The sequence below is a fragment of the Gambusia affinis genome, linkage group LG21, assembly GCF_019740435.1.
Source record: "Gambusia affinis linkage group LG21, SWU_Gaff_1.0, whole genome shotgun sequence".
NCBI classification, from domain to species: domain Eukaryota; kingdom Metazoa; phylum Chordata; class Actinopteri; order Cyprinodontiformes; family Poeciliidae; genus Gambusia; species Gambusia affinis.
In genome coordinates this window covers 10,235,731-10,253,556 of record NC_057888.1, presented here as the reverse complement: position 1 = coordinate 10,253,556, position 17,826 = coordinate 10,235,731, and the positions used below count along the sequence as shown (strand labels likewise).

At 38.0% G+C, this 17,826-nt stretch overlaps 1 protein-coding gene across 2 annotated transcripts in view; it reads left to right on the top strand.

Annotated features, from left to right (window-relative positions):
- Positions 1 to 17,826, top strand: part of ctdspla (CTD (carboxy-terminal domain, RNA polymerase II, polypeptide A) small phosphatase-like a) — a 45,173-nt gene that overhangs the window by 24,021 nt on the left and 3,326 nt on the right. For both annotated transcript variants that reach the window (XM_044105414.1, XM_044105413.1), the window contains exons 2-4: positions 8,820 to 8,986; positions 13,347 to 13,448; positions 17,724 to 17,780. In XM_044105414.1, coding sequence (XP_043961349.1) covers positions 8,820 to 8,986; positions 13,347 to 13,448; positions 17,724 to 17,780 — 326 coding nt within the window. The remainder of the gene's footprint in view (positions 1 to 8,819; positions 8,987 to 13,346; positions 13,449 to 17,723; positions 17,781 to 17,826) is intronic.

Genomic DNA, 17,826 nt, shown 5'->3' with positions numbered 1-17,826 from the left:
GTCGTCACCCCTCTTGGCGGGAATTTCTCTCTGGTAAAATAAACAAGATATTTTTTTTTTTTAACGATCAACAGAGCTTGCTTTAATGAGGTTCTTAAGAAGAGCTGTAACAATTTGTTGAGTATTCAGGCAGAAATTCACATTCTCTTTTTAATTTACATGTAGATTTCTGCCAAGTGTGTTTTTTTATTATTATTTGACAGGCAAAAGAAGATCCTAGAAACAATTCTGCCACCTTTTCAGATTAATTCACTTCTTGGATCGGTTTAAAAGATTGTAGAAGAATCTACTGAGCTAATTTCAGGAACATTTGGCAGAGAGTTGGGAAATGGCTGGAGCCCAGTCAACCCTTATTACCGTGTACAGATAAATGGACATGTGTGAAAGAAATTCTAGTTAAATATAAATTGTGGGAAATCTCTGATTGTTCCCATCAGAGGCAATGGCACTTCCATTCCAACCACACTATCACCAATTTACTGTGTCAAAAATAACAGCAGTGAATGGCAGTAGTTAAAATTCTCACTTTTCTATTCACAATCAGCAAGGTGTTTTCCTGTCTTGTGATCAATTTAGCTTGGGCAGTGTTTATGTTTAAAGGAACAATAACATGATGTTGGAGCCATTTTTGATTTTCCCATAAGATGGGGTTCTGGTACAGTGATTTTGTATTTAGACAGTCCGGTATTTATCCCAAGTGTCACTTTAAGAAACTGAGAGTTTCTTTTATCCATATGACTTTGTGTGATAAAGTGACTGAAATGGATATTTAGTTTGGATGTTTTGAAACAATACATTGCTTGGCATATTCAATTTAAGTTGTTTTTTGGGGATTTTTATTGCTTACTGAGCCAAGAAGACAAAGTGTATTAAAGTTAGGTGCTTATCCACATGGCACTCAGTTTATCTTAAAAACAAAGTACAAAGACAACATAATTTTAATGTTATATATTTTTTTCAAATATATTCACGCTTATAGAGTTGCATAAATATATTGATTATTTTGTTTAAAATTGAGAAATATATAAAATGAAAAAGAAAATAAGCACAAGATAACTGAGAATATAGTAAAAGTGTGGTAACATTTTATTTTAGTGAGTCACGCCGTGCTTGTACAGAGCAGTGGCAGTGATTGGAAACAACCAAGACCCACCATGTCCACTTTGGCATAGGATCCGACAGAAAATCTGGTTGGATGATGTACACAGCAATTGCAACACATTAAAGTTAATGGGGCTTCGCAGACCGCAAGCGACTCCCTGCGACTGCGTCTCCGATTGTCCGACCAAGACAGACCTCGGGTTTATTTTGGTCATTACTCTGCACCAATTTGACCTTGTATGATCGGAGCACAAAGAATCGAATGCAAACAGTGTACCTAAAGTCTCACTTTGCTCCCCACAACCACTCTGTGTTTTCAATATGAAGGTTCAACTATGCTGAAGTAGTGTGAAAAACAATATGCTCACAAACAACACTTGTACCTGTGCTGCTGACTCTTCTAGTGCTACCTGTCCTGACCGTGGCATAAACTTAATTGTGTGCTCGTCACTCAACCTAGGATTTTTCTGTTGAAGTCAAGATTGAAGGTAATTGTTTAGCAATATAAAAGACTGTTTGTGGTGGGTGCAGAGAAATCCTTCCAATTCATCTGTTTACTTCACAAACCTCACAGATTTCCTTTATAGCACGCTCTTTGGGGATAGTCGAGGCGCTCACTCTGACCTTTTCTTGCACATCCTTTTAGCATATTTTCCAGCAAAAACATTTTCAGTTTAAAACCATAGGCATTCACAACACATCTTGTTTCATACATGGTAATACACTTTTAGAGATGCATGGCTCCAACGGCTCTTTTTGCATCAGAAAAGGTCTGCTTAGTAGTACTTCTGATACTTAAGGATTGTGATATGTATGTTCTTCTAAAAAAGTAAGAATTTTCAAATATATATATATATATATATATATATATATATATATATATATATATATATATATATATATATATATATATATATATATATATATATTTGCCTTTTAATTTGCCTTTTAAAAACAAAACCTTGCTAAATTTTTTTGTAAAACGATCACAAAAACTATAGTCTCCATGAAATATTTAGTGAAGCTGAGAAATTATTAAGGCAGCACTTTTTCAGGCAGCATTTTTTTTTTTCTTACATCGCCAGGATATGTATGTTGCAATACAGTGTAACCTCTGCAAATTCTAAAATGTAAACTACTTGTTATCCCTCTCCAGTACGTAGATACTGTCAAGGTTCCATCTGTGGTATTACTCTGCTGACAACTTGCACAGAGGAGTTTCCTCTTTTGGGTAATGGCAGCCAGAGAGGGAAACAACTTCATCTCCTCACAATGTCTCCATTGTCAGCCCAATACATTAGATAAGGTAAAAGCAAACAGTGAACAACCTGTATATCTATGTGTGTGTTTGTAGTGTGTTGGGTCTGTTGTTGCTGTCGAATAAGTATTTTATCTCGGACGTTCTTACGTAAGATGTAGACAGCTGGTTCCACTTTCAAAGCAAAGGAGGGAGGCGCCAGATATCCTGTGAAATCGCGCCCACCGCCTTTGGTGATGGCAGAGTTTCATCATGTCGTTTTAAGTTTTGTGGTTGTTGAATTTATAATCTGAAGGTGTTTTGTGAGTTAAGCAGAGAGACAGCACAGAAATCCCTCTGGCTTGTTTTATCTCATTGTAAGCAGGACTTTGCTGTGGCATTTAAAACCAGTCTGTTTTCCACTTGAATTATTAAAGATGCATGTTCACATAGACAGTTCTCATGTTTACCTTCAAACCCCCTGGGGACCTGTAGTCTTTATCCACCTGGATTATCATCTAAGGACTATTAGAGGGTTGCTTAAGGTCTGACATTTACACCAATGTGTTTAAGCAAGAATAAATCTGCCTGCAATAAGCACTATTTGTCATTTTTGTTTGTCAGGGTTTTCTATTTTACAGTATCAAAAGTTAGACTTTGATTAGATTTGAATGGTTTGTAGTCGAAGTAAAACCTAAAGATGTAATGATGATTACATCTTAAATCTAAAGAGCTGGATGGAATGTTTTTGGGTGAAACAAGACAGGATGTTAAGAAGAAAAGATATTTAATTTAATTTATTTAAACCTGAAATAAGTTGTTTTAAAAATTGTTGTCAGAGCTCAGATAAGTGCCAGGAAATGATTTTAAAGTAACTAGATAAAAAAAATAAAAGAAAATTGTAGTTATAATCACTTTTAAGATTGAAAAAGCTTAAAGATTTTCAAAAACTTTTGTTCTGGTAATCTAAACTAAGTAAAAGTAAAGTAACAGCTCCAAACTGCAACGACTTTGCAAGATTATCGTTTGGCTAAAATACTTTTCAATTAATTTTTCATTATGCCACCAAAAAAAGATTGTGTCCACACTAAATGTAATGCTGCTTGCCCTTTGTGTTGCACAACGATGAAAAGTCTGTTCAGTAACTCGCTCGCGTTATCTTTGAACATGCAAAGATTAATAAAATTAGTCTTTTTCAGCTTGTTCAATTTTTCAGCTTTTATGATTCACAACATCCAACTTCCCACTAAGAGGTGTTTGTTTGTCCTTCCTTGCATTTATTAACGGAGGATCCAGTTATTTTATGGTGAATTTGTCATATATAATGCCTATGATTAGCTGATTAATGATAAATGCCATGTTGGATGTTTTCAAATGCAAAGCGTTGTAAAGTTGAAGAGCAAAACACTATGCGGAAAAGGCAGATAAAATCAGTAGCTATAGATCAAGTTCAGCTTTGAGAAAAGCTACTAAAGCTGTCATGTGTTGAGTGAGTTACCATCTGTATTTCCGTGCATTTAAAGCAAGATGAGTGGATTCCACCTTTTAAAGTCTTGAGTGAAGCTTCGGATCTTATTCTTGGAGTCTGACTATATTCCACACTGTGGGTCATGGGGTGATTATCTCTTCCTGTCAGGAATGCTGAGAATTTCCTGCGTTTTCTCCCTCTTCCGGCCTTGTTACTGACTGCGCCTGAACATGTGACAGAAAGCCCGGGCCCTGCACACTTTGATTGACTAGTGCACTTCTGTTGTTATTACCTGATCGTAGCATTGATACACTTTACACAGCTCTTACATCAAGAGAGGAGGTATTGAGGGTGATGACGTTTACTCAGCAGGCAAATAATACGCACCTGTTCTAAAGATCTCTACATCTGCGGATATTACATTTTTTTATGCACTGGCCTTTCAGTGTTACTAGCCATACCTGTTGTCAACAGAACTATGAACTACAGAATTATTCCTATAAGTATGACTGCTCTTTTAGTTCTTTTCTTTGAACTGCTTCAAAGTCATTTTTGTTGTTATAGTCTGTTCAATGCCTCTGCACTTTATGGCAAATGGAAACCCTTTAACTCTTTGCAGTTATTTCCAGACATCATGAAAGCGGACCTAGCTTCAGACACATTTATGGCCATTGAAAGAAAAATGTCTGTCGTAAATCAGTTTTTGTAGTATGCGGTTTGTTGACCATCCATACGGTTTTCCCGATGCATGCATCTGTGTGCCTTGACTCAGTCGCCAGCAGCAGTCAACTCTCAGCTATGTTGTTTGTGTCCCTAGGAGAAAGGAGAGCTGTGTTTGCGTAGGATGGTGGTTTGGGAGGGGGGTGGAGTAAGAATCAGACCCAAGTATAGGCTACTTCACCACAGTTATTCTCCCCTCCCATCTTGCACCCTTCGGTCCCCCTCTCTGCCTCCCTCTTTGCTCTTTTCCCCTTTTTTCACTCCCACCTGTTTTGTTCAGGCGGTTGGTATGGGCAACAGAACTGGGAGAGAAAACTGTCCCAAAATAGAGTATCAAACAATGACCCCAAAACACTGCGACCATAGTTTTAGAATCAGGGCTGATGCTTAGTTTTATCTAGTGTTTTGCTAATGTTTGCAGTGTTAGCATTGGTGTTTTGCCAACCTTGCAAAATTGGACATCACAGATCATCCACAGAGCCCTAATAGATCTGGTCCTGAATACTTGAAATGTAACCTCCCTTCATATTTAATGAAACTTTACCAGTGATTGACCACATTTTTCAGTTTAATTTACGTTAAACTATATGTTCTTGACTGTAAAAATAAGCAGTGTCTGCATTTGTCCATGTCTATATTCCTTTGACTTTATTTCATGGCTCATCCATTAAAAGCTCTGTTCTTTATAGGAAAGTCGTTCTACCTTCATTTTATCATTGCTAGGCTACGAAAGTGCCACTTGATAGGGACTTTAATGAGGATTGAAGAAGAGCCAGGGTGAGTTTGGACTACAAAGACAGAGAGAACAAAGAAAATGAACTGCAGACAGCCTGTCAGATCCAGTAGGAGTAGCCTTAGGACAGCTTTAGGCATCATTCTGCAGGCACAGCATGCACAGCTAACTGTGCTGCGTGTGACACACAGATGCATTAATAAGACAACAGTAAACATAGATGTTGCATGATGGCAGCTTTAAGGCACAGAAATGATTCCTGCTTTACTCAGTCAGTCCTCACTTCACTGTCCTACCTCAGGATTTCCATTTCTAAAGATGACTTCTACAGCCGGTGTCTTGCATAAGTTGTCCTTCAGAGACACAATACTAGAAAGAAATTATTGCCAAATGATGGGCAGATGCTTTGTGTTATAACACACAAGGACAGTGATCATTGGATTTTTTTTTTTTTTAATTAGATATTTATAAACTAGATTGAAATAGGTGTGCATTTCCATTTATGGACTAAAACTGTGGATTTTTTGTTGCTTTAAAAAAAAGAATAGTAAGTAAATGCATTAAAGTAAAACTATTTGAGAAAGATTTGCCATGTAGTTGTTAGTTTTGCAAATCCATTTGATTTGGTATGGCCATCTGTATTTACTCAGAGTAATATGAGAGGGGTCGGTTACATAATAGTTGTTTTTCTTCTCTCTGCTCCCTTTTTAGTCATGAAATTTAGTTTTTTGCTTCAATTCAATTTTGGGGGGGCGAATATCAGTAGATATGTACTAAAATGAAATGAGTGACACAAACTGAAATATATTTCTTAACAATTTCACAAACAGATAACATTTGCATTAGACCTGCCCAGATACACATTTATTCTTATAGCAAATTCTAACAGGTTCACAGATCTTTCCATTCTCTCTCTGCTCAGGGTTAAAAATAGGCTGTCGGCTTTGGAGACAGAGGTGGAGGAGATGAACCAGCAACTAAAAACCCTCCCTTGTAATTTCTGAAGGTTCTTCCTCTATGAGCTAGGGGTAAAATGTTCATGTGCTTTCCATCTAAAGCACCAAGGCAGTGGGGGAACTGCCACTTCTGTTGAAAATACGATCCTTGCTCGCGATGTCTCCAGTTCTTAATCCAAAGCTTTAATTTTTGGTTACGTCTTTTTTGGGTTAAAATAAGCCCACAAACTAAAGTTACCGCTTCAACGTCATCCATGTTTGCTTACGCTAAATTCAAGTGTGGTAGCGCAGAATTTTAAGGGATGGATTTTTAATTGGCTAGTGTATGGTCTCTCACGTTGTGAGAATCGGCCGACAGTTCTAACATTGTGTAGTGTGAACTGGGTTTAAGACGTATGTGTGCTTGTAAGATTTGGCTGTTTCTACAGTAAAGTTTTATGAAAAAAATAAAAATAGAATATATATGTATATATATACTGTATATATATATAGATGTGCAACATTACCTGGCGAACCCAGGGAAGATAAAATTGCTGAAGCCATCGCCCCCTAGCACAGCAAAACCTAAAAGATCAGGTTTTACATCAGCAGGCAGGGCCCCCTGGAAACACTAAGGGGACAAAACATAGCAAAAATAGTAGCCAAAAGAAGTGATCAGGTTAATTGGAGTCTTTTAAATTGACTTTTGTCTCTTGCTCACAAACTGTTGGAGACACTCTTTAAACTCAACACACAGGTTTTCTCCGGATGCTCCGGTTTGTCCTACCTTCATGGAAAAAATTTATTAGGTTAAATGGTGTCTTTCAAATTTACCTTTGTTTCTCGTTCACTTACTGTTGGAGAGGCAAAGAATAATGAACTTATTAACTTATGCGATCTAAAGCGGAAGAAGATGGATGGCTGGATGGACAGTTTGTATACGCCTCTTGGATTAACTAATAACGTCCGCTTAGACTTTTATTTATTCTTGCAGTTTGGCCATAACCATAATTTTCTGTTTTAAACTAATCAACTTTAGATTAACTCATTAATTAATAACTTGCATCCCTACCTGTACTAAACATTGTGTTTCTTTCTACGAGACACTCTTTAAACTCAATATATAGGTTTTCTCCAGGTGCTCCAGTTTGTCCTACCTTCATGGAAAAAAGTGATTAGGTTAAATGGAGTCTTTAAAATTTACCTTTGTCTCTCGCTCACTTACTGTTGGAGATACAAAGAATATGAATTTATTAACTTATGCGATGTAAAGCGGAAGAAGATGGATGGATAAATCAACAACTTGCATCCCTACCTGTACTGAACTTTGTGTTTCCTTCTGCAATACACTGTTTAGATGGGATGCCAGGGTTTCCTCCGGGTTCTCTGGTTTTTCCTACCATTCAGGAGGAAAAATCTTTATGGTGGCCTAAAGAAGTGGTTATCTCGCTCACTAACTGTTGGAGACTCTCTAAACTCAATGCATAGGTTTTCTCCGGGTTCTCCGGTTTTTCCTACCATCGGAAAAAAAAGTGATGAGGCTTGACTTGACGCTTTGAAGCTAAAGTTGAATGTAGAAACAAAACTGAAGCTACAGGATTTCCTCAACTGCTTTAGTTTTTTTTTTTTTTTTAGCTTGAACATCTACAGAAAAATTAATTTTTTTTTGCAATCAGTTCCCATTAATATTATTTTTAATATTGCAAAAACTGTCTAAAGTTATATAATGAGAGAACAAATAATTTGTTGCAGCTTTAAAGAGCACGCCCCAAACAAATAGTTTTTGAATCATAATTTTCAGTGTTATCACGATACTACAAAATATCACAATAAAATTTCATGTCACTGACTTGGTGTCTGTAAACTAGAGGTGGGCGACATGAAATTTTATTGTGATAATTTGTACTATCGTGATAACACTGAAAATTATGATTCAAAAACTGTTTGTTTCGGGCGTGCTGTGGTGGCGTAGGGGATAGCGCCGCCCTGAGTCCTCGACACGGCCGTCCCGGGTTCGATTCCCAGACCCGCCGTCATTTGCCGCATCTTCCCCCCTCTGCTTCCCCATTTCCTCGAGAAAAGTTATGAAGTGTTAGATCTCACTTTCCTCAGTTTAGGTCAGAGTTCATAGTTCAAAAGTTGGAAAGAGACTAGGAAGAAATGGTAAATTTCAAGGTGAAAAATCATTTCTGACCAAAAATGATTTAAATCCCTTTTCACATTCATCAAATGAAGCTTTGGGATAATCTACAGGTCCTTTGGGCAAATATTCTGCTGACTGACCCAAGTAAATTTTTGTGGAAAGTGTTCAGTCGATGTTGCAGAAAACGGACATAATTCTTATAGACAAACTTGATAGTTGGTAGTATGCTTTGTGTTGTTAGTGTGACAGTAGGAAGAGGGCAAATGCTTTTTCACATTACTGTAGAGTGGACAAAAAGGTTAAAAAATATTTATACCACATTGTTTCTAGACTAAACTGATCAAACTATGTTCTGACTCTGTTTTCTAGTGTTCTTACATAGTACATACTTCATTCTTTCTCAGTTGTCCCAGATAAACTGTCTGTAGCGTGATAGCGGTCTGCTTAACAGTGTTGTTTCTCTCTGTGGTTGTCTCTTCCAGTCTCCCAGTCCAACAGCAGCCTAAAGAAGCACCGAAGTAGGAGCATTTTTAGCCCTTTCTTTTGCTGCTTCCGCAACTACAATGACTACCATGTGGAGCCACCACCCGCCAACAACAAGACACTTTCTCTGCCCCCTCCTCCAGAGGAGAATGACAGTCCTCCTAAGGTAAAGCTCATGTTTTGCTTTTATTGTTGGCAAGAGTCCAAATTACATACCATTAACATTCAGAAGACTAAACAGACCTTCAGAGAATTTGTTAATGTTTTATGACAGGAGTCCGAGTTTAACTGTAGAGCCAAATAACTTTTGTTTGGTTTTGTTACAAAAAGTTTGTTGGAGTTTGCCTTCTCTTGCTGGGGCCTCGGGCAGAGGCGCTCTGCTGCCTCTCTGAGCTCTCTCTCCGCAAATTTTTCCAGCTGCTTCAAACCCGTTGAACCCAGAGGTTGTTTACCGTCCGCTGCTTAAAAAATACGGGCTAGTTTCCCATCATGCATTCTTCGATATCTGCCTGAACACCCAATCGCGCACAAAATAACCCACACAGCGCACTGAGCACACTTAGAAGCCCCTAAAAACACACACACTTGCTCACTCTTGGTTGGGCATCAGGGAGCAGCACGTCCTGCCATGGCAACATTCGTGTGCACATAGACATGCAATCACACCAGAGCCTCTCTAATCCCCATAAAGTTGGCCTTGTGCATGTCCGGTATGATGGATTGCTTGGCACCAGCGCCTCCCCCTCTCCTCTTGTACACTCCGACCAGTGTAGTGACAGAGTGTGAAGAGAAACTCTCTGGCTGTGGAAAAAGGCGGCAAACACTGAAGCTCCTCTACAAACAGTCTTCTGCTGCCAAACGCAGGTAGATCGGGCTAAAAATGGAATCAGAATCATCACACTTTTGTTCTTGTTTGTCTGTAAATGTCTCACACTGAGGGAAGAAATCTGTTGTCCTTTACAGGTCACTATTCATGTTGTCAAAGCTAACCAGATCACTGTGTAAAGTATCTGTTCCCATCGATTTAGCGTGATCTTTCCCCAAAAACATTGTTTTAGAGAGACTGATTTTCAAACTGGGTCTGCTCCCACAGTTCCCTCCCAGTAGTGTAGTGTTGCTGGATTTCTAACCAGACGAATTTTGTTACTATGGCAGCTCTGTTTGTTTTTTTTTTCTGTAAGTTGTTTTCACTTTCCCGTAATGTTTGTGCCACACGTCCACCTCCTCTGTCTTTCCCAACTTTTCCATTCGCTGGTTAATGTATTGCTGTAGACTTGTACTTTCGGCTGTTTTTCATTTCCTTCCATATTCGTCTTTTTTATGTTTTTTCCACTCCATCTTTCTCAGTGTCTGCTTTTTTTCTTTCTCCACTTATATTCACCAGTATGACGAGGTCCGGGTCATCCCAATACTCACTGTACGCATGATTGTGTTTCTTTTTTTCTCCATCATGCTTCATCACACTAACCTTCTCCCTACGCTTGAGGTGCTTCATCATTCGAGTTTCATGCAGTTGCTGACATAAAGGTGATTTTTCATTCCCAGTTGATGAAATATTCTTGATTTTCCACAGTTCATGAGGTTATAATTGGCCTTCCAATTCTTTTGTGCTTTTAACTCTCCAATCATTAAAATTTAAAAATAATTTTTCAGATTCACCAATTATCCCTTCCAGCAACACTACATAATGCAAACTCTACTTCCCCAGAATTTCGTGGTTATTTTTTCAGAATCTACCATGAACGTTCCTGAAACTTTCGCAGAAGAGTTCACTAGTTTTCCAGAACTTAGATCTTACTATCCAAAACATTTCTGGAAACTTTCTGTAACTTAAAAGGTACTTTCCTAGAACTATCATATCTTTCTGGAAATTATTGGGTGCTTTAATCAAACTTAGATCAGTCGGTGCTGATGCTGCATTTCATTTAGCTATTTTGGAATGTGTTAGATTCCTGTGGTTTACTGTAATTTCAAATATTCACACTCACAGCATCCCAACGTCTGCAGCCAAGCTTTAAATTGCACCACCCAGCAGACGGCTCCCTTCAATAGCAGGAAATACATATGGTGTTGAGGGCTGCTCTTTGTATTGCCTGGAGGACGTGAGCAGGGTCAACTATTCTGAGCGGTGACTTGTATAACTCAAGCCTGGGTTGGCAGGTCAGGTCTGTGTCAAAAGTCGCTGTAACTTTATGAGCAATTTGAGACTTCAAACAGGCTAGTTATACAAAAGTTACTCTGGCATTTCAAAGCATATATTTCTTTAATTATTTTAAAATTCAGTCATGTCTGGCACTGCTTAAGTAAATGATAACTGATGATTAAAGTTCATTTTGCTGATTTATTTTTGCTTCCATAAAAAAATGCAAAATATTCATTTGTCTCATAGTTTGTGTGACAAGCATTTTGATGCGTGTCATATGGTGACTGTCAGATCTCACAGGATGAGATCTGATACCGTGTCATATTCTGACATCATGTTTTAACACTTATTCTGTGTTAAAATGAAAAAAACATGTAAAGCTGCATATTTAAACTGCTCTTATTAAATAAATGCTACAAACTGCTGGTAAAATGATATGGCTTGTTTATCATTAATTTCCTGTATAGCTGATAACAGTTTATTTATAATATTAATGGTTTTAATTTCTATATCGGTTCTATTGTTGCAATATAAGTGTCAGCTTTAGATGTTTTAAGTTTGAAGGCTCAAATTTTTGTCAAGTTGCCAATAAATTTAGTATAGATTTTGAATGCAATTGTAGTTGTTAGATATTTTTACTGAGTGCACAATTTTTCTCTCTCTTTTTTTTTGGTCTTTCTGCTCTTTTTAAAGTAAAATTATGAGGCTGGAGGCAAGATGATGTTAGCTAATAAATCAGACGTGTTAGATACCCAGGTACCAAGCCTGCAGCAGTGTCTAAAAGCCTGGATTACCTCCAAAAGTGATAGATAGGGGAGTATTTCTTATTTTGCCATCATGCGCAACTGACTGACAACATACTGCTACTCTATGTTGATACAGTCATAGAAACTAAGCAAAATTTTCTTAATTGTGTATGTGGTTTAAAACTGGCAACCAGAACAAACCATATTTAAATGCTGCTTGAAAGCATTAAGAGACACATTGTTATTTCATTTATACATTTATATGCTTATAAAAAGGGTCTGTTTTGCTCTTATTTGTTATCAGGTGTTTTTCAGTCAGCATGTTATGATTTGGTCATCACTGTATCTTCTGGCTTGATCTTGTGGAAAAGATTTATTGCATTTGCCTGGTAAAAATGTGAAGTCGGTCTTTCTTAACCTAAGTAGCTCAGCTGACAAGAGTAAATGTAATATATCACTGACATACTGGGTGTCATTCAGTGTCCTTGCTCAGAGGGAATTCTTCCTGCAATACATCCTGTGATAAGACATGATAAACACAGTCTGCCATGGAAAAGCACGCTTAAACACAGGGACATGCAGGAAATGCCTGGCACAATGAGTGGCAGCTCACTTGTGGGAGCATGTCTGTGGATTGAAAGAGTCCTTGATCTTCACCTCTGTACAGTCTTGTGTGGGTGTGTGTGTGTAGTTTGTGTGAAAGGATGCACTGATGTGAGTGTGTGCCCCCTGTGGCTGAACCATCTGCCTCGTGCCTGTGTGTAACCCCAGGCTTTGGCAAAAGACACAATCATTTCTCACTTCCCCTGATCCTGAACGCAGCACCAGGAGTCGTTCTTGAGAAGAGCGATATGAATCCCCACTCCGGTCGCTATGCTACCATGGGGCCACAAAGGTTTGCATGTCCAGTAAGAGAGAAGTGGGCACCATCTCGTTGTTTTGCACAGTTTAAGTACTGTAAGAAAATAAGGGTTGGATTAGTGGGTCGACGTCGCTTCTGGCTAAAAACACTGAAGTTGGCCTGCTGCTCTAAATTAAAGGGCTAATTATCTGTATTAATAATTCTAACTGAGTATTTAGACAGACAAAACCTGACCTGGATAACACTACACTAAAAATGATCATAAAATACATATTTAAACGAATGATACTTTCTTTATTTGTGTGAAAACACTGAAGATTGAATTTTAATTTATTATTTTGACAGTATGTCCTCCTAACATTAAGACAATTCAAACAGCACTGAAATGATTTGCAGTGTTGATGAAACCTTTATCTGACCTCAGTCAGTGTGAAGTAATCCCAGGCTCACTCAAGTCATGGAGGCAGACCCCACAGTCTATAAAATCATTTCTGATTGATTTGTTGCCAAAACACCGGTAAGTAATCATGTATCATATCAAGGTTGTTACTGTATTTTTAATCTATAGCTCCTACTAATAAGCAAATAAGTAAAAATAAAGCTGTTCTTGTGTTTATTAAAATAGGTCTTTTATTTACCAAAAGAAACACAATCTTTTCCAACTTTAATAGTGAAAATGTTTGAGCTGGTATTACATCTCGTGACAGTTTGTTCTACCCTTGACCACAAAATATAGTTTACATACCAACGTAACCTGTCTATATTTTCTCTGCAGCCTCCAGCCAAGTTCCTCCTGCCTGAGGTCAGTATAGCCGACTATGGCAAGAACTGTGTGGTGATCGACCTGGATGAAACCCTTGTACACAGCTCCTTTAAGGTACACCATCCATCCATCCTTCCATCCTTTATGCCAGTGGAATAGCTGTATAAAAGTTTCTCAAGGAAAAATACATAATACTCTCATGTGTACAAAATTGCACTTTTACACAGTAGCCGACAGATTTATTTTATTATTATTTTTTTTTACACAAACAGACTTCTTAACTTAATTTTTGTTCATTTCTAATTGTAAATAAAATATCTCCCAACTATTTTTGGTTCTCGCTATCCAAAGGTTTTCTGTAACCTAACAGTTATATTTATTTAGTATCTATTTAGGCTTAATTGTAATGTAAACTTCTGAATCAGGCGCTTATTTTTTTAAAATAATTTTTTCACCTGAAAATAAAATAATATATTTTTTTATTTATCAATATAATTTGAATCACTTGGTTTTCTTTATTTTTTTGTTGTTTTAATAAACCCTTCACACCGTACGGCCTTTTAATGTAGTGGTTTATATTCAAAGCCCAATGTTATTTTAGTAATTTGGTCTCTAGATGGTCTCTAAACGCTCATTTCATTCTTGCTGTTAGGTTGTCTGTTGCTTCACACACTCACTGACGTCACATCACAACACAACACCTGCTGCTTAAAAGGCAAGCATATGTGATACAACAACTTTGTATGAGCTCTGTTTTCTTTATACTGCTTGGCCTTGCAGGGCTCTGTGTCTGCGTGACACAGAGCCCTGTGTCTTTTCAGAGTAGAAAAGTGATTTTTGTGCATCATAAATCTGGCACAATGTCCCTGTAGACCTTGAGTAGAGGATCAGGCTGTCAGATATGATATATAGATTAATATATATTATCTGTTAAATATTTAGGCACACCTCCTCAGTGAGAACCTTTGTGTAATCCTTTTTGTTGCTCATATCATTAGACAGGTGCGCAGACGTTTTTAGCTCTCAAGTGTAGGCTGTACACTAGAATAAATACATTTTAATTCACCCACTAGAATGATCCTTTTTAGCTTTTTAGCATCCAGTTTGAAGCTCCTTCCTTTCTGCATTAAAGGTCTGTTTTACACACCTGGTGGCCTATTTCAGCATCACTCTGCCTCAGTCTGTTATTATACCTGGTTATATTTTCTTTTAACGAAAAAATTCCTGAAGTCAAAGACAGTAGATCTGAAGGCAACTAAATAGCCCAAGGTGACGACTCTTTGTTGTAGCTTCATTCAGAAGTGAAGAAGTTAACTCGTTTTTATTCAGACAAATACGTTTTTTATGTGGCTACAAGCTGAATTCCTCACTTGCTGTGAAATGTAAAAGAAAATATGTGCACACACCCATGGTGATCATATGCCACAAACACATGTGCTCTCTCAGGCACAAGGGTGTGTCCTGTACAGTGTACTGTTGCATTGAATGGCTGTGGCATGGATTTCCCAGAAATCCAGTGCGAGTTTGAATAAATTTTCTTCGTCTTTGTCAAAGCGAGTCACACGCTCACATTCTCAAGAGCTGGGATCCATGGAAAATTAGATTGCTTTAGAGATTAGTATGCCATATGTGCTAGGAGCAGACGGGGCAGTGGATGGAAATCAGTTGATTGTGAGGAAACAGAACAACATAGAAACGACACATTCGCAGCATTTTCAGTTCCGTTCTCGGCCTGCGCAGGATTTCCTCCAGGTTTCCTGTTCAGATGTGATAATGATTCGAAATATTATGCGCATTCTTTCTCTGGAAGCTGTGGAACTGAACAATGAATGCAAGAAAAAGAAAACAACGGGGGACACAGATGATGCACAGATGGACATAGACTAAAAAAGCAACATTATGTAACACGCCGCGGTTTCTGCTTTATCCTGCATGTTATGGATGAGGGGATAATTCCCAGGCCTGTTCCCGGATTAGATAAAGTGTGTGCTAGACATGTCAAAGCAGCAGAAAGGATTATTTACATAATAACAATTGACATTTATTCCACTTATTTGAACATGTGCTGCTATTTTTTTTAGTTTGTGGCAAAAGTTGGTTGCTTTTGTGTAGTAATCGATTTTATGTGGTAATACAACCAAACTTGCAAGTTATGTTTTAATGTGATTAACTACATGAAATTAAAGGGACTAACATGTTTTTGGCTGGCTAAGGTACAATCAGAGTTTTGACTGTTTTCACAGTGTTGATTGTTTTCAATCAACACACTGATTGAAAACAAATTCTCATTTGGATTTAGGTTTTGATTTTCACTATATAAATGTACGTGTATTGTTGTGCGTATTTAACATCTTTGATGGAAAGATTTCAGACAGATGAAGGTTCAGGTCTTGCCCTTCCTGAGATGCAGCCTAATCGGTCTTGAGCATGTCTTCCTAACATTCATTTCCCGATATGAAACATGTCAAAAACCATAAAACCTTCCACTTTAAACTCTTTAAGGTTGAGTTATTTAAGCACTCTCCTTTCTCCGTTACTTAATCGAGACCTACTTTTTGTCTTCAAACACACTTCAACCTTCTCCTTCATGCATCCCAGCCTCTTATCCATGACAAAGCAGGGCGATGAGCAGCTGTTGAATGCGCAGTCTTCCGATGATGGAGCAATTCAGCAGAAGAGCAATAACCAAAGCAGCGGAGAGAAGTTTGTTTTTGTGATTCCTACCCCACCTTCGTTTGTTTTCCTTTTTAAACGTTGAAGTCATAGAAATCGTATTTTAGTGAATATTAAAGCCGATTATCTGTGCTCTCAGCTTTTCTGAATGTCTGCCTCTGCACAGTTTATTTTAATAAAACTGCATCACAGATGTAAGGGACAAGAAAAACACACAGTATTTAATTTGAATTACTTTTGAAATCTGACATTATATAAAGAAATGAATTATATTTAGTAGATATTTATCGCTATACAACGATAATACCTACGGGCTTTTATTTATGATGTGAGAAGTTAAAGAGTGCTTATCATTTCTGAAGCAAACACCCCCTCTGCTGGATGGCATGCAACTGTTGCTTCTAACCTGACATTTCTTACGCCTGAAGGCCAGAGCCAATAGAGATACAAACTTTATAAAGTCTGAAGATACAATCAGGCCTAGGAGTTTCTTTAGTGTTCAACAACAGTTGTCAAAATGCTTTACCTGAAAAACTTGAGAAAGACATGGATGTCAGATGGATATACAAGCAATTAACGGGAAATAAGTAATTGTTGTAAAGCACTTTGGCTTTGCACTGCTTGTGTATGAGTCTTAACTGAAGCATTGTAAAGAAACTTATTTTCACTTTTTCTTTCCACTCTTTCTGTTTTATTCTTCACTTTGCCGAGGTCCAAATAGGGTGAAAGATCAAAGGAGTGCTCTTTCATAATGCCAGTAGCTCACATGACACTTTCTGTTCACTGCCTACCAGAAGTCCTGAAAAGTGAAAAAAAGCATTAACAGTCCTCGCGCTAAGTGATTAATGAAAGAGATCATGCTGCAAAACTTAATGTTTAGGATATTTGTGGGAAATTTCTGACATTAACATCATGTGTATGAACAATTTGTACTGTCTTCCAACAACATTGAGATGGCCATCATCAGCTGTTTCAGTTGAAAGTTTAAGCTAGCTGATATGTTTCTCCACATTTAGCCAAAGCTGGCTGCTATAAAGATGCTGGCAAGTTAGCTCATGCTAAAGCAACAAATTTGTTTTCTAGATTCGTAATTCAGATTTGTTACTTAGGCGTATTCAGTTGTACCATGGTATGATGCTATATCAATTTATCCCTACAATATATCTTCTTATTAAGTGTTTAACCAAATAGGTGACAGCTAAAGCTCTTCTCCCCTGAGTACATGCAGAAATGTATTTTTTACCTGTCACCTAGTTCTTTTTTTCTTCTTACCAAAATGACTGTGCCTCCTACCTAATCCTTTCATCCTTTTCTTTACATCCTCCGCTCATCTTCCACCCACGCCCCCTCTGGTATCTGTCTTCCTCTGCCTCTTGCATCTTCTCCTCTTCCTTCTCCCGCTTTTCAAAATGACACAAGTCACACAGAGAAAACAGCAGCTCTTCCTTTCGCCTTCATATCTGTCATCTTTTCTCAGCTCCCAAGTTCCTCTCCAGAGTACTGGTTTTTATTTAACACTCGCAGAGTGCTGGAGCAAAGGGAGCCACATGATGACTAGAGTCATCACTTGCCTGAGGCATATTGCCGGGCTATTTTACTTCTTTTCTTCCATAAAACAAGATGTGGGTGTGTGGCTGGGTGTCTTTTCTTGTGCTAAAATGAGCAAAAGAAGGGACAAGTGTTGAATCCTCTCATTGTTTTTATGTCTTTCCGCAGCCCATCAGTAATGCAGACTTTATCGTCCCGGTGGAGATTGACGGCACTGTTCATCAGGTAATGCCGCTGTGATGTGGAGGACCTCTGTACGTAGGCGTAAACA